This window comes from Myodes glareolus, chromosome 23, assembly GCF_982192425.1.
Source record: "Myodes glareolus chromosome 23, mMyoGla1.1, whole genome shotgun sequence".
Lineage (NCBI taxonomy): Eukaryota > Metazoa > Chordata > Mammalia > Rodentia > Cricetidae > Myodes > Myodes glareolus.
The window spans coordinates 3,373,312-3,395,850 of NC_142048.1; the positions used below are offsets into that span (position 1 = coordinate 3,373,312).

At 54.1% G+C, this 22,539-nt stretch overlaps 1 protein-coding gene across 8 annotated transcripts in view; it reads right to left on the reverse strand.

The window, feature by feature from the left end:
• Nucleotides 1–103: 103 nt before the first annotated feature.
• Crtc1 (CREB regulated transcription coactivator 1) overlaps nt 104–22,539 on the reverse strand; it is a 56,428-nt gene continuing 33,992 nt past the window's right edge. For 4 of the 8 annotated variants that reach the window (XM_087901103.1, XM_087901110.1, XM_087901109.1 and 1 more), the window contains 10 exons: nt 20,174–20,268; nt 18,470–18,555; nt 16,803–16,843; nt 16,281–16,489; nt 10,882–11,015; nt 9,655–9,957; nt 7,337–7,438; nt 5,495–5,581; nt 4,890–5,070; nt 104–4,033 (listed from right to left, as the gene is read on the reverse strand). In XM_087901103.1, the coding sequence (XP_087757229.1) occupies nt 3,822–4,033; nt 4,890–5,070; nt 5,495–5,581; nt 7,337–7,438; nt 9,655–9,957; nt 10,882–11,015; nt 16,281–16,489; nt 16,803–16,843; nt 18,470–18,555; nt 20,174–20,268 (1,450 nt within the window). In that variant the 3' untranslated portion in view covers nt 104–3,821. The remainder of the gene's footprint in view (nt 4,034–4,889; nt 5,071–5,494; nt 5,582–7,336; nt 7,439–9,654; nt 9,958–10,881; nt 11,016–16,280; nt 16,490–16,802; nt 16,844–18,469; nt 18,556–20,173; nt 20,269–22,539) is intronic. The other 4 variants (XM_087901105.1, XM_087901107.1, XM_087901104.1 and 1 more) reach the window with 4 other exon arrangements.

The following is a 22,539-nucleotide window of genomic DNA, read 5'->3' on the forward strand; positions in this document are numbered from 1 at the left end:
AAATGGCTCAGTAGGAGGTGTGCAAGGAGCTCAGACCTGTGTGGGGCTCAGACACAGAAGAACAAGGCGTCCAGGATGGAGGAGGAAGAGAATGAGAGGCCCAGACGAAAACATTGGGTTTTTATTACATTTCATTACAAAGGGCGCAAAAATACAAAGAAGCGTCTGCGCCAGAAGGTGGGGTGGGCAGCCGTGCGTGCCCTGAGCAACCTGACCCCCAACTGCTGTGTCCATGTGAATAGTTCACAGACATCCACAGCAGCAGAGTGCGCATGCTGGGGGCAGAGCCAGCGTGGGCACAGGGAGGGGGTGTGGGACCAGCCATTTGCATATATCAGAGGGACTGCCCAGCCCATGGCATTCTGTTTCCTACGAAGGGGTGAGATATAGCCTGAGAACCAAAGCTGGCCTCTGGATTTAAGGCCACAGCTCTGTCCTCATGTCCCCCATGTGATCAGTTGGGATGGATTAGGCTGGCCCTTGGTCACCCTGGGATTCTAGAGCCCCAAGAGATGGGGCATGCCTCTACTGCATGTGACGGATCTCCAGTCCCAGGGAAAGGCTGAGTTCAGAGGTGCTGCTCTCTCCACCCTGTCCAGAGAGTTGGGCCCCTGAGCCCAACGAGTTTGAAAAAGCAATGGAAGGGAAACTGAGGTTCAGGGAACCCCTTGCTGTTGGGAGTACCCCAGCACCCAGGTTGGAGAGGGCACACCTTCTGCCCCAATGAGGAGACGCAGCTATGACCAATGGGGTGGTGAGCATTTGTGCCACACTGAGGGCCATGCCTGAGACAGCAGTGATCAGGGGCTCCAAGTCATCCACCAGGAGATTCCTGAAGGAAGTAGGGACCCCAGGGGACAAGGAGAAAGGGTATAAAAAGGACTAGGTACCGCCACACTTGAGGCAGGCCTTGGGGTCTGGAAAAGGCCACACCTCCCTCTAGCAGTTCAGACCACACAGATTCTGCACCAGGTGCCCCCACCTAGACACCTATTGAGGGACAACAGGCAATAGACAATACCCACGCCTGCACCACAGTTCCACCAGGACCCTGATCCCACCAGCTCTCTCCACCTGTGGCTCTATTGGGCACAGAAATTTTCTTAGGAAAACCAGAAAACCCAGGATGCAGTGAACCAACTCCATGTCTACTGTGGTAAGAACAGTGGTCAGGATTAGCACATGTGGCTGCCTCCGTACCTTCTGCCTGTTCTTGTCCTGTACTAGGTCCACTGTGACAGCTGCCAGCCATCCTGGCGTGCTGGGGGTGGCGTGTGGGTCTCGCTAGGGCCCCTGTAAGAGTCTTTCAAAGAGCTGAAGGCCAGGCTAAGTATGCAATGAACTTGAGAGCCCTCCCTGGCACTGAATGGTGCCACAGAGAAGGGACATCGACGGGGCCTGTTGCTTGGAGGGGACACAGAAATGGTCTGGGTGCAGCTGCCTCCTCTGTCTGGAGGCCTGTGGGTGGATAACCACTGCCCCAGGGGCTGAAACGGCAAGGTAAATTGAGGCATCTGAGCATAGTGCTCCACTTTGTTCTGAAATGGGGAAATGGGTCAGACAGCCTCATGGCTGAGGCTCGGCTGAAGACGATGGCACGTGGGTGAGGTCTGCGGGCAAAGGCCAGGTGTCCAAACCTGTCCTGAGAAAGCATGGGTGTGGGCAGAGGTCTATGTACATGTTGCAGGGATTCCAGGATAGCTGCTCCCGACACAGTTCGATGGGTCAGTATGTCATGTCACCAGCTGGGGGTCCCCACAGCCCTGACTCGGGATGGCTTGGCAATACTACGCAAGATGACTGACATCTAGAAAACAAAGACTACCCCCAGAGGTTCCCCTGCCACCAAGTCTCTAGGCCCAGGGTGGGGGAGAGTGAGTCCATCCAGAACACACAAACACCTAACCCCTGGCTGGGGCCCCATCACCCCATCAAGGAACTTGGCAATGAACCGAATCACGCTAACGCAGCTACATGCACACTCCTGGCTGCGGGGTGTTGAAAACCAGGCCACAAGCATGGGGGAGTCACGGGGCCATGTCCCTCCTGCCCCAGCTCACTGAGAACCTGATAGACCAGTGACTGGTTCCTGGAAGCCAGGCCTTGCCTGACAACTGCCTCTGGCTCTCTGCCTTGCTAAGGCTGTTTGTTCAGGTTTCTACACCTGGAGATAACCAGACTCCAACAGGGTCTCACACAGCTCAGGCAGGCCTCCACTCTCCATGCATGCTTCCTAATGAGGATGATGGTGATGTCCCTACTATTACCTCCAAGCATGCACCATGGTGACAGAAAGGCCTGAGACCTGGACAAACCAATGTCCATGGGAACGGGGTGGGCACGGTGATGGAGGGGCAGCAGCTTTCTCATGCAGGCAGTCACAGAGGGGCTTAGGGAAAGACACACACAGTTCCCGTGCTCCCCAAGCCCCCAGCACGGGCAGTGAGCGAAATCACTGAGAAACTATCGAGCAAAAGGTGCGGCCCTGGTGGGAAAAGGTCTAAGACAGCCTTCAGCTGTAACTCAGAGTCGTGGGGATCAGAGCTTCCAGGCTAAAATGGCCCACAGAAGACAAGCCAGGTCCACAGCTCCAACACAGAGTCAGCATGGAGATGTGGCAACCAGCCAACTACTGAGGCCAGGCTGGCACCTTGGGGATGCTCAGAGGAAATGGGTTCTCCAGAGGTCCCCAGTGAAAGTCAAGACTTGTTCCTAGAAGTCTGTTCTGTGGTTCTTACAGTTTTGTCACCAGGACCTTACATCCAGTCCCCTCCTTGCCCATCCAGCTCTTTGAAGTTGAGACTGAGTGCAGGTGAGTGACGTGCAGGCAGCCCGGCTTGGGGAAAAAAAAAAGAAAAGAAAAAAGGTCAAGGTGGGACTGGGGTTAACACATGCTTCCAGGCCAGAGAGGCTGGAGGGTCAGCCACCAAACGTTAATACAAACTCAAGGAAAAGCAAAACCCACAGGGTTGCTGCCGCCTAAGCCCCAGATCCCAAGCAGCAGTAAGGACCAATCAGGACTGGGAAGTAAGGATGGAAGTGAGCAGCCAGCCTATGACCCTCCGTCTGCCCTGTATTGCAATGCTAGGCATTGTCTGGCAGTAGGCAAAGGGTGCTTGAAAGAGGATCAAGGAGAGGGACACTGGCTGCTTCAGCGGGCTCTGACCACACCACATTTGACCACAGGTCAATTGTCATGCTCTGAGAGCGCTCAGGAATATGAAAGGCAGCCATCCAATAGTGTTTATTCTGCTCCAGGTCTGTTCCTCTGCTCTGTTGTCTTCGCCCTGGGCATGGTGGGCATGCGTGACCTGACCAGGACTGGGGGTGATGGTAGAGGAGGGGCAGGGATGAAAAGAGGCAGTGACAGCTGAGAACAGTTGAATGGACGGTGCACCTCAGCCTCTTGGGGCACTCCCACGCTCAGGCCCCAGCCCGGCCTGTGCAGCACATTTGGGAGTGAGTGACACTTTGGGTATCTTGGAAGTGGACCACTGAGGAGGGCCCCATCATCCCCGACAAGGGGCCCGGGAGTGAGCGTGGGGAAAGTCCATGTGGGCCAGGCACTCACAGTCCCTGTGATCAGTTGGCTCCAACTGGATGGACAGATGGACAGATAGCTGGCCTGGTACACAGTGGCCTCACGCCAGGCATCAGGGAGGTGAACAACCAGGGTAGTGGCTGGCAGGGGGTGCTGGGCAGCATTGCAAGCTCAGAACCACAAGCTTGGCCGTTGGCAAAGGAGGACGGAACATTGCCATCCCCAGGTTTGGAGCGGCGCTGTCGGGGACTGACCAGCGGTGGGTGGCAAGCACGACCACTCACAGGCGGTCCATTCGGAAGGTGTCCTCGGTGGCCGGGTCGGCTAGGACCATGTCGGGGTCATTCAACATATGAAGTCCGTCCAGCGTCAGAGGGTCGATCTTCAGTTCATCCAGTGGGAACTGATGGTCCGAGTCAAAGCTAACATCACTGACCCCTGCCAATGTGCTGCTCAGGTCCTTAGAGAGGCTGGGGGGGGACTCTCCTGTCACTGTGGGATGGGGACAAATGATAAGGCTTAGCCTTGGCTCCAGGGAACCAGACACTTCCCACCAGTGTGGGTGGCAGCTCACCCCAGGGAAAGCTCTGCAGGGGGCATCAGAATATCTAAGATGTTCATGATGGGGTAGGCACTGGCACAGGTGCACACAGCCTCAGCTGGTCCAATCCTAAGTACAGGTTGAGACCAGACACCTACAAAACCACATGCTTGGTGGCAGATGGCAGTAGGACCTGAAGGATGCATCCTCCTCACTCAGGGTCTGAGGTGCATGGGCACTCCCTACGGAGGCTCAGCTCTTCTCACTGTCAGGGCTGTGCCTGGCCGGTTTCCAGGCCTGGAGACTCACTCACAGCCATCCTTTCTTGGCTGGTGGGTGGATCGATCAGACAGGTGGGATTCTAACCACAGAGCCCACTCTACAAGCCACAGGGGTCCTGAGGATAAAGCCTTGGGTGTGCTACAGAGCCCACAGGACGGGGCGACACTATCCCCCAACAGACCCAGATCATACAGAAAGCAATTCCTTCTTCAGAGACTGTAAGAAAACAGGAGATAGATAAGGGAGACTTGAGGTGGTGGCCACTGGAGAAACTGGGTTCTGGGCTCGAGGGTGTGCTCTGTGGGATGGAGAGGCCTGTCCCCTGGATATGGGTGTGGGGATCTGCCAGCAAATGACAGAGTACTGGGCTGAAGTGTGACCAGCTTGGCCCCACGATGGCAACTCTCCCTGAAGATAAGGACTGGAACCTAGCGCAGTGCGAGGAGAGGGGTACAGGGTGCACTGTGGGGAGACAGCTGGGGGGCACAGTGCGCTGAGGGGGTGGCGCGAGGTGAGGACACACACCCGTGAGGATGATGTCGGGAATCCCGCCGTGGCCCGGGTAGCTGAGCTGCTGTGGGTCCTGCAGGCCTCCATGGCTCCCGCTCAGGCCCATCATGGCGGCCTGGGCGTAGTTGAGTGTGGAGCCTGGGCTATACAGGCTGCTGGGGCTGATGGCGTTCTCCAGCATGTTGAACTGCTCCAGCTACGCAGGGACCAGGAGAGGCCGTGAGGACGATGAACAGGACAGTTCCTCCCACCCACGGCCCTGCTGGCAAGGTGATGGATGGATGATGGATGGGCAAGCGTGACTCGAAGCCACCAAATCCTCCCAGGCTTCCCCTCCGGCAGAGCCCTTCATGCCACTCACTGCCACAGGACAGTCGGAAGGGAGCTCCTGCAGGCCACACCAAGGACATGCTTGCCCTTCCTCCCGTGCCCTCAAACTCTACTCTGCAGGGTTCACAGAGGTCAGGGGAGATGTGGACAAGTCACCCTTGCCAGGGCCTTTGCTTTCATAGCCTGGCAGCAGGACAGTGGGCAGAGCAGTGAAGCCTAGGATGGTACACAGGTCTCTGTGAGGCCTGGTCCTGCTGTGCTATGGCCCACAGGCCTGGGTACCCGCTCACCTGGCGGGACAGAGCATTGGCCTGCCTGGTTGTCATCTGCTGCTCATAGTACGCGTCCCCAAACACGCTGCCCAGGGTGGATGTGTGCTGTGGACAGAAAAGAGCCCTGCTGTGGTTGTAGCCTGAGACCCAGGGGTGGGGGTGGGGGCTCATGAAATCTGTGCTTCCCACAGCCCCTGTGTGGGATGAGACCCCTGGAGCTTCCTAGAGGGTGGGAATAACTGTCATTTATCTTGTGATTCTTAAGGGGTATGCTCTGATGCTGGGGTGCAGGGGCCCTCTGACTGCACTGCCCTATCCCTGGGTATAGGAAACAGCACCTCCTTCTTAGTGGAAGCGGGAACTGTGGGGAAGTGTTGGCTAATCCTGAAGCCGAGGACAGGCAGTGTGTGCATTTGTGTTTGGGATGCAGTATGTTCTTGGGGAGAAATGGAAATGGCATGGGACACAGTCAGGGACAAGCCACTGCCAAGGGCTGCCTCCAAGGGCTGCCTGATTGTGACACCCTGGGCTCTGTGGGGTGCATTCCTATGACACTTGCCTTTCAGCCATGGCTAGCTGGGCTTTCAGGACCAGGCAGAAGGACAGGGGCTCTTTAGGAGTCATGGGATAGTCAGAAGGGAGCTCCTGTAGGCTACACCAAAGACATGCCCTGGAATTGGCTGGGACATGGACAAAAGGGCATGGCCATAAATGTGGCTAAGTCATACCCAAGGCACCTAGAGTTATAGCTATCATGAACCTGACAGGTCACCGAAGACGGGGACCCATTTTCTCCTCTGTGACTGAGTGGCCCAAAGCAGCCACCAGACCCAGGCATTCCTAAATGTGCTGCGCAGCGCAGATGCCCAATGAGATCCTAAGAGACAGTGTCCACGAGCTGCCGGCTCAGTATGAGCTTCATCTAGGCTGAGTTCAGTATCCGGTTCCTGGGAGGAGACAGAGCTCTCGTGACAGGCCCTGCTGCCCAAGTCCCACCTGCTGCTGTGGAGCCCGAGAGCTCAGTGGGAGTGGACTGGTGCTGACACTAGGTGGATGGCCACCACTGGGGACCTCACTGTCTGGTGCTCCTTCTGGTTCTAGCCTGGAAGGAACCTACTGCCCCTGTCCTGGGGCTAAGGAGACTTCAGTGCCTGGGGCACTACAAAGGACAATACAACTCTCCCTGCCTGGTGGCATTTTAGGGTGGGGTGGCCCCCGGATGGTGAGCCCCTGACACAAATTCTGGACAGAATGTGGGCCCAATGAGACTAAGCCACACCTCAGCCTGGAACAGGGAACCAGGCTGTGAGGAGTGGAGGATGCTTTCTTAAGCTGATCTGGGCCTGCAGGGCAAGGGCATCTGGGATGTGCTGCTCACTGGACTTTGGCTGGTGTGCTGACATGCACTGACACGCTGAGGCAGGAAGATTCAGAGTTTGAGGTCACTGGGGCTACACAGTGATTGAGTGGACAGCCTGGGCTACATAAGACCTTGTCTCAAAAGCACAACCCAGGTAAAACAAAGGCCGTATCAGTCAAGTGTGGCTACCTACAGTCTGCTGCAGTGAGAGGCAGAGCAGCTCCCAGACTGGCTGTGCCTGGACAGGCTGCCCCTTGACCTTCACAGGCCTCTGAGTCACACACTGGAGCTGTTCTGGCATCCTGAGGACCTTTGAGCCATGGTTATCAACGGTGTGACAGACTTCTGTGCCCTGTCCTGTGTCTTGCACCCTTGGCGCAGGAGGCCCACCTGGTGGGCGCACAGCCCTGGGCAGATGGCATGAAGTGGGTGACAGCGAAGGAGAACACCTGGCACACAGGAGAAGTGAGGAGGCACAGGGCAGGGGAGGGGGGCCTTACTTGCGGGGAACTTCCAGGGGAGAAGCCTTGATTGGAGACTGGAGAGGTGGGAGACTGGTTGGCGGGTGAGCCTGCACTCGTGCGGTACTGCAGAGCCGGGGCCTGTGATGACAGACAGGCCAGGGTTCGCTGACTCCTGCAAACCAGCAAACCCCCGCCTGATGCCTGGACCCTCAACAATGGATGCCATATGGTTGTCAGTGGTCCTGAGAATCCACCTTGAGCTCTGAGGTGGAGAATCTGACTGACATAGCTTCCCGAGGGTGCACGGAGGCTGCAGGACTCCACCTGGAGCCCACAGTAGGGACTCCTGTCAGATGTAAAACCCTTGCACACCCACATGACACATTTGTACATCCACACGGTATCCACACACTCCTATAAGCACACCACATGAACACCTATACAAACGACATTCAGCTGAATAACCCCACTCATTAATACACACACTCCATTCAAGAACACATATACAACACCCACAAATACACCTAACACCCCCACAAACACTCTTGCACACATCAGAGCATGCACCATTTACATGAACACATACATGTGTGTGCACATCCATGGATACATCTCAGCATCTACAACACTATGCCTGCACACCTAGACATGTGCACAGACACACATTACACACCTGCTGCAAGAACCCCAGTGCGCTGGAATTCACTTGTACACACCCACTCAAACCCCCACCCCATACACTGGATAGGAACAGCAGCTTCACAGGCAGGGGATGGCCTTCTGCCCCTATGCCCCTTTGCAGCCTGTCCTGGCAAGCTCCCCTGTGTCTGCAGCAACACACTGGTTAAACAAAACTGCAGTGAGCGCATGACATGAGATACAATCCCACAGGGACCAGTCTGCCTAGGTCACACCCTCTGACTGACTGCTCAAGGCATTACTAGGCCCCGGCATCCTCAGAGGCAGGTTGTACAGCGGCAGGGCTTGAATTCTGATGACACTCCAGCCCGGAGGCTGCAAGCATTCACACAGCTTTCTGGGTCTATTGGTGAGGCTCAGTCTCCTCAGAGTATTTAGTGGCCCTGTGTAAGTAGGCTGGGGAGGGGTCAAGCCCAGATGGGTATAGAGGAAGGGCACTCAATTAGCAGGATAGTCACGCGATGAGACCAGCTTGGTCTCAGAGCTGGCAAGGAAGGATGATATGGAGAATCCACATGAGCCGCGAGGCCACTTGGGTCCACTGTCCCTTGAGGCCAGAAGTCCCTGGGTTGGGAACTAAGCTCTGCTGATTTTCCTTGTCTGGCTGGAGTATGGTGCCACCCCCAGTCCCAGAATGGATACTTCTATCTGGGCCCCCTCGGCAGGTTTCCTGTGAGGCTCAGAGCCACTTGGTGGCATGGCCTCCTACTTGCTGGGTCACCTGAACACCACATTCAGGTCAGCAGCCAGGACTGAAATGGAAAATGGAAAGGCTCAGTGCTCCCAATGGGTCCTCCCATGTGGCTGAATAGAGGGACCTGCCACCCCCATATTCATCAAGGAACAGAGGTCAGGGGTTAAAGGGGTCCAGCTTAACACCTGTCTCTTCAACCTGAATTTGGAGCCCATGATCTCCCTCCTGCCTGGGCCTCTCAATGCAACTCAGTCCTCTTGACTTGCCACAGCAAGAGGGCAGGTGTGAATGGGGTTATCTTGAGTGGAGTCTGGGATCAGTGACCCTGTTTGTACCTCCATTTTCCAGCTATATGCTGTAAGTGTCTCAGCTTAGACGATGCAAGCAGTGAGTCTCACTGAGTGCCCAGGACCCCTCTCAGGCTCACCACAGAGTGCCCAGGGACCCCTCTCAGGCTCACCACAGAGTGCCCAGGACCCCCTCCTCTCAGGCTCACCCACAGAGTGCCCAGGACCCCTCTCAGGCTCACCACAGAGTGCCCAGGGACCCCTCTCAGGCTCACCACAGAGTGCCCAGGACCCCCTCCTCTCAGGCTCACCCACAGAGTGCCCAGGACCTCCTCCTCTCAGGCTCACCCACAGATGCCCAGGGCCCCCTCCTCTCAGGCTCACCCACAGAGTGCCCAGGACTCCCTCCTCTCAGGCTCACCCACAGAGTGCCCAGGGCCCCCTCCTCTCAGGCTCACCCACAGAGTGCCCAGGACCCCCTCCTCTCAGGCTCACCCACAGAGTGCCCAGGACCTCCTCTCAGGCTCACCCACAGAGTGCCGAGGACCCCCTCCTCTCAGGCTCACCACAGAGTGCCCAGGGACCCCCCCTTTCAGGCTCACCACAGATGCCCAGGGACTCCCCCTCTCAGGCTCACCACAGAGTGCCCAGGGACCCCCTCCTCTCAGGCTTACCGAGGTGGCGTCGATCCCCATAGGTGACTGGCCGGGGTTCTCTGCAGGAGACTGGGGGAGAGTGGACGGGACAGTGACTGACAGCGGTGGCAGCTGGGGCCCTCTTGTCAGGCTGGCACTGGGCAGCAATGGGCCACCCTGGGGGAGGCCCACGGACACCTGTGGGGGTGGTGGCTGCTGTTGCGACACAGGCGGAGGAGGAGGTGGTGGCTGGGGCTGTGGGGGAGGCTGCTGAGAACCAGCCTGGGTGAAGAAGGTATAGGGCAGCTGTTGCTCCAGGGACAGGGTGTCCATGGCCACGGCCTGCAGCAGAAGACAAGGATGAGACGCTGGATCCTCGGTGCCGGCAGCGGCAAGGGAGGAACTCTATGGGTCTTATCCCAACAGTCTGCTCTCCCTAGAGCAAGGAAGTCACACTCAGTGAGTGTGGCATAAAAATAAACAGGCCCTGGGCAGGGGTGCACACTTGCCATCAGCACTCGGGTGCCGAGGCAGGGGGATCACTCTAAGGACGGAGCCAGCTGCTGTTTCTGCCCAGCGACCCAGATGCCAGATGACAGCCCTCACACCACTCCAAGAGGGATGACAGAGGAGATGGGAACAGAGGATGATTAACGCAAGGTCATTCTCAGTCCCTCAGGTTACATGAAACTTGTTTCAAAAACAAAAATACTCCAAAATAAATACTATAAAAACACTGAATTGTGGCTAGCTGTGGTGGTGCACACCTTTAATCCCAGCACTTAGGAGGTAGAGGCAAGTGGATCTCTCTTAAGTTTGAGGCCAGTCTGGTCTACACAGTGAGTTCCAGGACAGCCATGGCAATATATACAGTGAGAGCCTGTATCAAAAAAGCAAAACCAACCAACAAAAAACTCAATGGTTTGGACAGTTTCTGCCTGAAGCTCTGCTGGTGAGCAGCACAGCTGTTGACGTGGGACTTGAGAGTTCTGGCTGCGTTTGCAGAGAACCTGTGTTTGGGTCTCAAACCCACATGCCAGCTCACAGTCACCTCTAATTCTAGTCCAAGGAATCTGATGCCTTCTGGTGTCCACGGGGACCTGCATGCACACGACACACAAACACTCACTCTCTCACACACACATGCATAAATACATAAATAAACAAATAAACTGGTAACAACAGAACCATGATCCAGATCCTACAGACCAGGGGTAAGGGAGGAGCTGGGGATTCCCATCTTCCCCACCCACCTCGCCCTCGCACCTGAGTGATGGGTGACAGCGGGGACAGGGTGGGTGACACCTGCTGGGCCTGCTGCCGCCTGGCCTCTGTGCTCAGGGACAGCGGATTGATGACTGCTGGCCGGTGCTGTGGAGAAGAGCTGGGGGTGCTCACACCTACAAAGGAAGAAGGGTGCTAAGGAGAGGCGGTCACTTGGGCACAGCCCGGCTGTCCGAGAAATGTAAGTGGGCCTGCTTGTGGTGATACCCAGGATGGGCCTCTGAGGAAGGCCATCCCATCAGGGACACCCTGGTCCCCCAGCCCAGCAGCTACTTTCTTCTCGACTTCAGTAGTGAAGAGAGGCATATGCCCCAGCCCCAGCCCCAGCCAATCAGCACTAGAACCATGTAACCAAACAGAACCTGTCTTTGGACCTTGGACATTATCCCTGGGAGTGCTGCCCATCAGAGCCCTGTCAACCTCTGGTGACAAGGACAGTGGTTGTGTCCTGGCTCTAGAAGATAATGTCCTTCCCTACTGGTGCATATCTATATTTATTAAGATTTATTCACTCATTTATTTAATGTGTGAGTGTTTTCCCAAATGTATGTCTGTGTGTGCTCAATGGCAGTGGAGGACAAAAGAGGGCATCAGATTTCCAACAGCTGTGAATGGCTGGGAGCCACCCTGTGGGTGCTGGGAACTAAACCTAGGTCCTCTGCAAGGGCAACAATTTTTGTAACTGCTGAGCCTTCTCTGCAGTCCCTTGCTTGTTTGTTTTGTCTTTCAAGACAGAGTTTCTCTATGGATAGCCCTGGCTGTCCTGGAACTTGCTCTGTAGACCAGCCTGTCCTCAAACTCAGAGATCCACCTGCCTCTGCCTCTCAAGTGCTGGGATTAAAGGCGTGAGCCACCACCGCCGGGCCTCTTTTTACATTTTCATTTTTTTTTCTTTTGAGATAGGGTTTGGTGTAGCTCAGGTCTCAGGCTGGCTGTGCAGATGCTGTTTTTGTTTTAACAGGAACTGGACTTTGCGCACGGTAGGCAGCACTCTGTCAACCGAGCTGCAAGCACTGTACCAAATGAGCTGCAAGCTACTACCACTTAATACAGGGTTACCCTGGAACTCACTAGGTAGTCCAGGCTAGCTCTGGCCTCAGAGCAATCCTCCTGCCCATCTCCCAGTGCTAGGATCTCAGGCCTGTGTCACCACAGCCCATCTACCTTTTTGGCTTTGCTCAAATTTAGCAATTCCATCCTTAGGGTTTCTATAATGCCAGGGCCCTTCCAAGCATGTTCTTTCCTGCTAAGGCACCTCTTAACAACCTAGCAGCCTTCATCCACATCCTCTGACACCTTCAGGATGATGGAGCTCCTCACACCCCCTTACCAAGGCTGCTTGAACTGAAACCAAACTCCTCACTCTGCCCCAGCCCTGCCCTGGAGTGACATGCCCGCACCTGCCAGGGCTTCTGCAGGCCTCTCAGCCCCTTCGTCACCCCCTCCCACCCTGAAGGCTCTGATCCCTGAATTTTGAGGCGATGAGGGACCCGGGTGAGATCAAGGGCACAGGGCAGAGTTGGGAGCCTGCTTCCCATCCTGGGCACCAAGCCAAGCATGCCACAGGGGAACCCTGAGGGTCAGTACTTCACATTCCCAGTAGATGTTAACAGCGCCCTCAGGCGGTCACTGTGAGGTCCCAGTGAGGGTTCGAGCACAGGGATGACTAAGGTACCATTAGAGCAGGTGAGAGTGCCTACCCTGCCACCTGATTCCTTGTTTCTGAAGTTGGGTGGGTGGGAGCACAGCAGCATTCCCAGGAGAGATGAAAGGACAAAGGCCTTTGTGTCCTAGGCAGGTGCTAGTGGGCAGCCTGCACTCTCCCTCAGATCCCAGTGGCCATTGCTTCTACCCAGCACTGGGGTGGGTGGGGGTGGCTCCTCTGCTCCAGTGGCAGAACTGGGTGCTGTCTGGAAGGCCAGGGCTCTAGGCTGCTGCCTTATTCTGAGTGACAGCCCCTCCAGTGTCTGTTGGGCAGAAAGACGCCTGCTACTCAGATCAGAGCACATGCTGGGCTGGAGGCAGGAGCTCTGTGAGAAGAGATGGCTCAGGGCACTGGCTGCTCTTGTAGAGAGCCTCCGTTTAGTTCCCAGCACCCACACAGGCTCACAAACATCTGTCACTCCAGTCCCAGGGGATCCTATGGCCTCTTCTGACCTCCAAGAGCACCAGTCACATGTGGTACAGAGGCATGCAGACAGGCAAAACACTCACATACAAAAATCTAAAAATAATTAAAAAAAAAAAAAGTAAGTAGACGTGGAAGGCCGGGACTTGAGCTAAGAAGTGCTCGTAGCTCAACCGGCAGACTGCTTGCCTAGAACACACAAGGCTCTGCTTTAGTCGCTATTGCCACATACACCAGACAGAGTGGGGAAAGCCCACACCCCACACTTGGGAGCTGGAGGCAGGAGGATTAGGGCTTCGTGGGCATGCCTGAGTATACTGCAAGTTGTAGCCCAATCTGGGCTACAGGAGACCCTATCTCCAAAAAAACACAACAGGTCGGGTGGTGGTGATGCACGCCTTTAATCCCAACACTGTCTCAACTCACCCATCCCATTTTTTAAAATGCTGCTTGTGTGTGGGGCATGTGTATGCACGTGTAAGTGGCTGTGGGGACTGAAAGGGGATTGAACACAGGTATTCAGGCTTGGTTCACCTGCCTTTACCTATCTCGCCATCCCCAATGCTTTATCTTTTTAAAAATTTTTTATTTATTTACTTTGAGACAGGTCCTGCCTGGCCTAGGACTCCCTATGTAGCCCAGTCTGGCCTCGAACTCACAGAGATCCACCTGCCTCTGTCTCCTCCCCAGTACTGGAATTAAAGGCGTATTTTATCATACCTGCCCCCCCGGGCTGGATTTTTTTGTTTAATATTTTTATGGTTTATTTAACTTTATTTTTTTATGTGCATTGGTGTGAAGGTGTCAGATCCCCCGGAACTGGATTTTCAGACAGTTGTGAGCTGCCATGTGGATGCTGGGAATTGAACCCGGGTCTTCTGGAAGAGCAGTCAGTGCTCTTAACCGCTGAGCCATCTTGCCAGCCTCCCCCCCACCGGGCTAGATTTTTAAAAATGAATTCAAAGTAATAAGCATGCGTGCACACACATGTATGCACGTGCACACACACATACACATACACTCACACACAGAGAGACACACATTGTGGGCTACAGAAATCACAGTCAGCTGGTGTGTTTAGCCCTGGCCTTCTGGTCATGAACACAAGGGCATTTTTAATCCTTGCCTAAGCACTACACCCAGAGAGGCCAGATGGGCAGGCAAACCACATGGGGACCCTGCTGGCGAGTTCCTCTTCCCAGCCTGGATCACCTATGGAGTAGAGCCAGCTGGAGGGGAAGTCTGGGCAGGGGAAGGGAGGGCAGGCTGGCCAGGTGGCAGTGGCCTGGCCCTGGCATGCAAGCCGTGCTGGTGGGTCCCTGCAGGCCTCTACAGTATAGTCAGCAGTGGACACTGGGTCAGCTTCCATTGTGTACTGGTCTGCAGACAAGGTGGGGCAGGGACCATGGTCCCCTAGCTCCTCCCCTTACCAGGGTCTGGCTGTGGGGTTGGGAGGTGGAGACTGTCTGTGTACCAGGGTCTGGCTCAATCTAAAAGTGCCCAGAAAATGAAGTCCTTGTGAAGGGGAGAGGCTGGCTAGTAACCACACATGGCACATATTACTGGGGTAGAGTTGGCCAACCCAGTGGGCCAGCAACAATGTCACATAAGCTATTTCCCTGTGCTTGTTTACACTGTAATCGAAGCAGCTGGGGGAGAACCCTGGAGCAGGAGGTGGAGGGAGAAGAGCATGGCGGCCCTCCCTGTGCCATGGGCCTCGCAGCTGACATTGAGGATCCTATTCTAGACCCTGGAAGCCTAGGAAAGGGCCCGGTGGTGGTGTGTGTGGCTCAGTGGTAAAGCGCTGGTTGAGTGTGCGTGGGTGGGCCCAGTTCTGTCATTAGCATCTACAGAGCTGACACAAGGTCCCAGGCTTCAGTCCCAGCATCAAGTATCCACAAGACCCTCACCTTCAATCTCAGGAAATAAACAGGTCCAGGCAACACAATACCGGCAATGCTGCCCTGTGTCCCCTGTGTGCTGACATTAACGATAAGAACGGAGGTCCCTGCTCTCAAATCTCCTAGCAATCCTGCCTCAGCAGCTCCAGAGAGAGGCCACCTGTGTATCCCCACCCTTCATGTGTCCTGCCATTTGTACTAATCCATGTTGCAACTCACAGCCGTCACAGTTTGGGGGGGTGGGGACACAGGCCCACACCAAGGGAGGCTGAAATAGAGTGGAAGGTGCCAGCTGGGGCAGTGTGAGTGACCAGGAGAGCAAGGGGCCACACTCAGGGAGGGCCACACCCAGGCAAAGGACCTGTAGTGAGCAGGTACAACTAGCTGTAAGGTCAGGGCTGGGAGATGGTCAGAAGTAGGGGCATGGGGCTCAGCTTTCATGGGGGTGGGGTAGGGACAAGGTAGCAGGAGGAGTTGAGTAGTGTCAGTCTCATGGTAGGGCTGACCCTTACTGAGTACGTAGTAAAAATAAAGAGGGTGCAGCCATAGTAGTCAGGAGAAGCAGTGGTGGGTCCATCAGGGAGCCAGTGGATGGGCAACGAGGAGCTGGAGCCTGGAACAGGCCAAGGGGAAGAACTCTTTTTTTTTTTATTTATTTACTTACTTATTTATTTATTTATTTAGTATACAATATTCTATCTGTGTGTATGCCTGCAGGCCAGAAGAGGGCACCAGACCTTATTACAGGTGGTTATGAGCAACCATGTGGTTGCCGGGAATTGAACTCAGGACCTTTGGAAGAACAGGCAATGCTCTTAACCGCTGAGCCATCTCTCCAGCCCCCGGGGAAGAACTCTTGAAAGGTGAGGGAGGCTGGAGCAATGCCCAGTGGTCAGAGCACTGGCTATTCCTTTGAAGGATCCAGGGTCAGCTCCCAGGATGCACATAGTGGCGATCCAGCACCCTCTCCTGTCCTCAGAAAGTACTGTGCACACATGGTGCACAGTCATACATGTGGGCAAAACACACATTCACATAAAATATTTTTTTAATTAAAAAAAAAAACAATCAAACGGGTGAGTTTGGAAAGAACAAGTCAAAGTGTCACTAGCAAATGAAGTCAAAGGCTTTAGGGCTCCCTGCTGGCTCCCAGACCGTCCCTGAAGCTGAGCACTGCACAGCACTGCCCTAAAGTCATTGCTTGATTCCTAGAGGCAATGCACCTTCCCACCCCAGGACCTTTGCTGTGCCCTATGGGACTCTGGGTATGGGTGTGTCGCCCCTAGACAGTTCCACGAACTCCTCACTCCAGTGCATGCTACTGCAGGATGCGGACAGCATGGGAGCCTTACCCTGACCAGTGCTGCTGAGGCCCAGATGTGCAAGGCTGCCGGTGCTGCTGGAGCTGGTGAGAGCAGGGAACGGGGGCTCCTCGGGGTCCAGCGGCGTCGGGAGTGGGGAGGGAAAATGGGTGTTGGTGAGGTCAGGGAGGGAGCCCCCTGTGTTGTGGGTGGCGGGGATCAGGGCTGCTGTGCTCTCCTGCTCTGCAGATGGGAAGATGCTGGGGAGGCAGACGGGGACGGGATGTGAGGTCTGGGACCGTGACTAACTGGTCAGCCATGCCACCCCAGGACAACTGCAGTGGGACAGGAGGGGACTTAGGGGATCAGTGGATACAAAAAAAATCACCCCTCAGTGGCAGGACCCCAGGCTGGAAGGAGAGCTGTCCACAGGGATGGGGACATGTTTGCAAGTGACAGCCGGGACTTCCGGGCACCACTCGTGGCATGTTCATTTTCCCCTGCAAGCAGGTACAACCTGGAGATGGAAAAGCCCAGGGAACGGGGGGGTGGGGGTGGGGGACGGACACTTACTTGATCCCAGGAACCTCGCAGGACTTGGGCCTGGAACCCGTCTGAAAGAGAGTAGAGCAGATGGCGCGTGGCAGGCACAGCTGCCTGTGTGCTGAGCCCAGTGCTGTGCCCTTCCCTGCTTCCCCTGCCCAGGACCAGCAACCATGTGATGATGCAGGGGGCCTCTGAGGAGCCCAGGGCAGAGTCAGGAGATGTAAAGACCTTCTCACATCCTCCCCAGATCCTGGAGCTGCTCTTGGGAATGGTCACAGCAGAGTTCTAGGCTGTGGCACTAGGAACTCCTGGCTACCTGTGGACTCTGAGATCCTAGTCCTCTAAGGGCCAGTGCTGCAGGCTGGGTGCAGACCAGAGGGACAAAGGGCAGGCAGGCAGCAGCTGGGGGCTTCCCTGAGGCTGGCATGTGACCAGCAGACTTGCTATATTATGGATCTCCAGCTGAGGAAGTCTTAGAAAAGCTTTCTGGGCCAGTAATATGGTTCAGCCAGTAAAGGAGCTTGTCACACAGGCTGATGGTCTGAGTTCAATTCCCAGGACCCACATGGCAGGAGATACCCGACTCCTAAAGCTGTTCTCTTTCTTCCACACACATGCCAGGGTATACACACACAAGCACATGCTCGTGCATACACACACATACATACTCACATACACAATACAGTTTAAAAAATGTAGTAATAAAAAAAAGACATGTCCCATGGTCTCAAAGACCCTAACAGCTTTCTTAGCTATATGATGATGCCCCCATGTCTCTGAACATATATTCATTCTTCTCTTATATTTTTATTTTGGCACACTGTCATGGAGCGGTCCTGAAACTGTGACCAGGCTGGTCTCAAACTCACAAGATCCACCTGCTTCTGCTTCCCTGTTGGGATTAAAAGTGTGCAATGCCACACCAGTCAGAGTCTTTCTTTCTTCCATGTTGGGAATGGAATCCATATCTTCTAGGCAAGCACGCTACCCCTGAATCACATCCTCAGCTTCCCTTTTATTTTGAAATAAAAAGATTTATTTTTTTAATGTGTATTTTGCCTGCAAGTATGAATGTGTACCAGGTGTGTGCCCAGTACACATGGAGTCAGAAGACGGCAACGGTTCTAAGTCCCCTTCTGGGTGCTGGGAACTAACCCTGGGTCCTCTGTAAGAACTGCTGAGTTGCACCTTTTCCTTTTTAACACTTAGTATTTATTTGTGTGTGCATATGTGTGTGGGGGTGGTCTGGGCATGCTTGTGCCATTATAGGCACGTGGAGGTCAGAAATCAACTTGAGGGAGTTGGTCCTCTCCTTCTACCATATGGATCCTAGGGATAGAACTAGTTCACAGGCTTGGCGGCAAACACCCTGCAGGGCCCTCACCGGTGCTGCTTCTGCTTTGTATTCTGAAGCAAGGCCTTGTCCTATGGCCCCGGTCTGGGCCTGGTCACAGTGTGCTGAGGTCTCAGCTGGGACGAGTGTCTGTCCTCTTCACCACTGTGACTAGTCATGGATGGTAATGTTTGAGCTGTTTCTAGGCAGTCTGACAGGCCTGCTGTTAATATCAATGCCTGGGTGCCAGTCAAGCTGAACAAGGGTCCCACCTTGGGGAAGATGGAGCCACTTCAAGCCGCCCAGTCACTTCTTTCTAGGCTGGGTTGGAGAAAAGGACGGCCTGCCCTGCAGCTCTTACCTTCTTTGAGTCCCATGACTGCTTAGAAAGGGTCTTGTCCGTCTCAGACCGGGTCTCCTCCATGCCCGGGACGGTGAGCAGTAAGACTGGATGTGGGGGAGAGAAGGGAAGGGTCAGGAAGCCATGACTACAGAGCCGAGACCTCAGGGTCATACTGAGTGCACGGCCCTGACAGTAAATTCAGGGGTCTGACTGAAGCTGTGAAAGAGGCGGAATCAACAAGAAAGCCCTGCACACCTTGACTGCAAAGGCCAGCAGACAAGTCGAGGCTCACCCTTGCCCTGCTTCCGCATCAACGCTGCAGTCCCCAGTAGCTAAGCCAGACTTGGGTCCCCCACACTGGTGACAGGTTCTGACCCTGTTGCTGATGCTACCTGGGATTTCACCAATCTGCCCAGAGGGGGCGGCGAGCCTGAGGATGAGCAGAGGTGTCAGAGGGACCTCAGGCTAGCCAGTGGGTGAGACTGGAGAGCTTCGAGGGGGCTGATGGGGGTCTGAGGGTGAGGTGGGTGGACATTGCTTGCTTTCCCTGAAGCCTGCCTTAGTCATGGTGAAGGTGTAATTTTGTTCTGTTCTGCAGTGCTGGGGAGAGACCCAGGGCCCTGCAACACTCAGCAAATGCTCTGTGGCTACACTGTGCTGTTTTCCGCCTCTTGCTGGACTCACGTTTTCCCTTGTGACTTGCAGGACCAGAAGAAGAAATGGCATTTGGGAAAGAACACCATGGAAAGCAGGCATGTGTTGGGGATAGTCAGGGGTAACCTCCAGCCTGTACTGCCTTGGTCCCTCTTGGAGTGCAAGACGTGGATCTTCCCATATCAAGGGAAGTTGGATTCTGTGCATAGAAGCATATCGAGGCTCCACAGGTCTCAGTACAGCCTGGACTGTTCTGCCCAAACCCAGGGCTCCCTGCACTACAGTCTTCAGCTTGTAGCCTTGGGGCGACCTGTCAGTGCGCCCCTCAAGCTGAGTACTTTATCCAACAGAGGCTCCCTGGGAGTCTGGGAGCCGCCACACAGGGCACCTCTGGCACCTGGGCTTCAGTGTCTAAGGTCTGCCATACCTAGCCTCACAGAACCCAAACTCCTGTCTCTTCAAAACAACTGGTCTTCAACACAAGAGTTGTATGGGGGCCTAAGTGCCATGTGGGAGCCCAGGACTTGGGGAACAGCCTACAGAGTTGTGTGTATGGCAGCAGGCAAGGAAGTTCACTTCAACCTGAGGAGTTGATGGTCCTTCTCTCACACAGAGCTACCTAGCTGGCCCCAAGGGAAGGATAAAAGGGCAGCTTTTTTTTTTTTTTTTTTTTTTGAGACAGGGTTTCTCTGTGTAGTTTTAGAGCCTGTCCTGGAACTGTTTCTGTAGACCAGGTTGACATTGAACTGACAGAGATCCACCTGCCTCTGCCTCCCAGGTATTGGAATTAAAGGCATGCGCCACCACCGCCAGGCTTCTCTGCATGTTCCTGCCAACTTCCTGCAGTTTGGTCAGTCACAGGCCCGTGGCCCAGCCCCAGCCTAGCTCAGAATATAGCCAATGCTCATCACCCAGGCCTGGTTCTACCTATAAAACATCCGTGCATTCTTCAACACCCAACTTCAGTAGCCCTACCTGGGCAAGATTTTCTGAAGACATTCATCCTACTCTGAATCCTTTTCTAAATATTAGTCCACCACAGTCTGGTGACCTCGTGGGATGACATACCTCTTTTCTGCTGTGCGTCCTGGGACCCGCCTGTGAAGGACTCTACCGGGGTGGGCGCCATTGTGCTCTGGTGCAGGGCAGAGTCAGAGTTGGTCCTGGGGACAGAGGGATGGTAACACAGGCTCAGTCTTGATCTATCCATGTTAGATACAGCTTGAGTCCCTACAAGGGTCCAGGACCTGCCCATGGGCAGCCTGTGTGGGTCATCCCACCAGCTATGTGCTCCAGGTCAGGGTTCTGACCTCTTTGTGATCTCTCAATTTTATCATGTAGCCCAGGCTGACCTCTAAGCTCTGATCCTCCAGAATGCTGTGACCATATGCACATGGTGTGACACGCATGTGGAAGCCGCCGTCTGCAAAGGCTCTTCAGCCTGTGTACCCCAGAACACCCACCCTATCTCACTGCAGGGTGCTGGTATCGCAGATGCGCGCTGCTGCGTCTGACTCCATGTGGGTTACAGGACTGAACTCAGGGTCTTGTGTTTTGCCATGATTTTCCAAAGAGGTTGCCACCCAGCTTTCCATGCCCAGAGCTAGGCCTGTGGGCCTAAGATGGATGCCCCAGCACTACAGAGGAACTTTGGGGAACTGTCCAGGCAGCCACCTGGTTCTGTCATTTCTCACATTTTTTGGCAGTCACTTGCTCACACTTCCTGCTTACTCAGTTAATATTATTTCCTTCTTGGGTCTCTGAGAGGTTGAAAATTAGTTATAGTTTACCAGATGCAGAAACCAAGTTATGATAGAAAGTAAATTAGGTACAAGACTTTGGACTCATCAAGTTAGGACAGACATGGATTATTTTTTCTGAATTTGTCAAATGCAAATGGACTAGACATTATTGATGCATTTATCACCTGTATATAGTGTATATTGTTATTGTACTTACCATATATAGTTTTTTTTAAAAAAATATTTATTTATTTATTATGTATACAATATTCTGTCTGTGTGTATGTCTGTAGGCCAGAAGAGAGCACCAGACCTCATTACAGATGGTTGTGAGCCACCATGTGGTTGCTGGGAATTGAACTCAGGACCTTTGGAAGAGCAGGCAATGCTCTTAACCACTGAGCCGTCTCTCCAGCTCCCCATATATAGTTTTTTTGTATAATAGTTATAGCCTTTTCTTTTTAAAATATTAGACAAAAAGGGGAGATGTAGTGATATTTCATTTGTATTTGAATAAATAAAGTTTGCCTTAAGTTCAGAGAGTAAAACAGTCATAGGGATCAGCCTTACACACCAGGCAGTGGTGACACACACTTTTAATCCCAGTAGCTAAACTAGTTTGCCATAGAAACCAGGTGGTACTGGTGAATGCCTTTAATCCCAGCCTTTGAAGGGGATATAAAACAGGAGGAGACAGCTCTCAGTGTCATTCTGAGATTCCTGGAGGCAAGAATCCATTTCGGACTGAGGTAGAGGTAAGAGCCAGTGGCTGGCTGTTTTGCTTTTCTGACCTTCAGGTGAACCCCAATATCTTTCTCCAGATTTTCATTAATTGTTCTGTAGCCCAGCTTTTCTCTGTTTAAAGAATTGTGATTTTTTAAAGATTTATTTACTTTTTATGTGTATGGGTAGTCTGCCTGCACATATCCCTGTGTACCACATGAATGTCAGTGTCCATGGAGGACAGAAGAGGGCATCAGAGCCCCAGCAGTTGGAGTTACAGATGGCTGTGAACTACCATTCAGGATCTGGGAGTCCTGGGTCCTCGGGAAGACAGTCCGTGCTCAATTACAGAGCCGTTTCTCCAGCGCAGTTTTACACGGAGCTGAGAATGGGATCCAGATTATGTACACGCTAAGTGAGCGTTCCACCAACCAAACACCAAGCACTCAACAGCCCCATCCCAGCTTGGTTTGCTTTAACTGAAAGTGTTATCAGGGATGGTAAGTTTGGTCCCAGCCACAGCGAAGACAGAAGGATTGCTTGAGCCCAGGAATGTGAGTTGTGCCCGAGGAGCACAGTGAGAAACCACATTTGAAAAAATGGGGCCAGCAAGAGAGAGCAGAAAGTCAGAGTGCTGGTCATCAAGTCTGACGACCTAGGTGCTAGCCCTGGCTCCATGTGCTAGACCTCCATCTGGACCACACTTGCTCTTCCCATCAAAGCCAGGCATGGTGGCGCACACCTTTGATCCCAGCACTTGGGAGGCAGAGGCAGGCAGATCTCTGAGTTCGAGGCCAGCCTGGTCTACAGAGTGAGTTCCAGGAAGCCAGCACTACAGAGTGAGACCCTCACTCAGAAACACTCACGCTCAAAACAAAACAGAAGTCGACCTGAGCCATAACTGAGTGGCTGAGCTCCCTGGCACCCATGAGGCCCCGGCTTTACCCCCTATACCACATAAACTGGTGT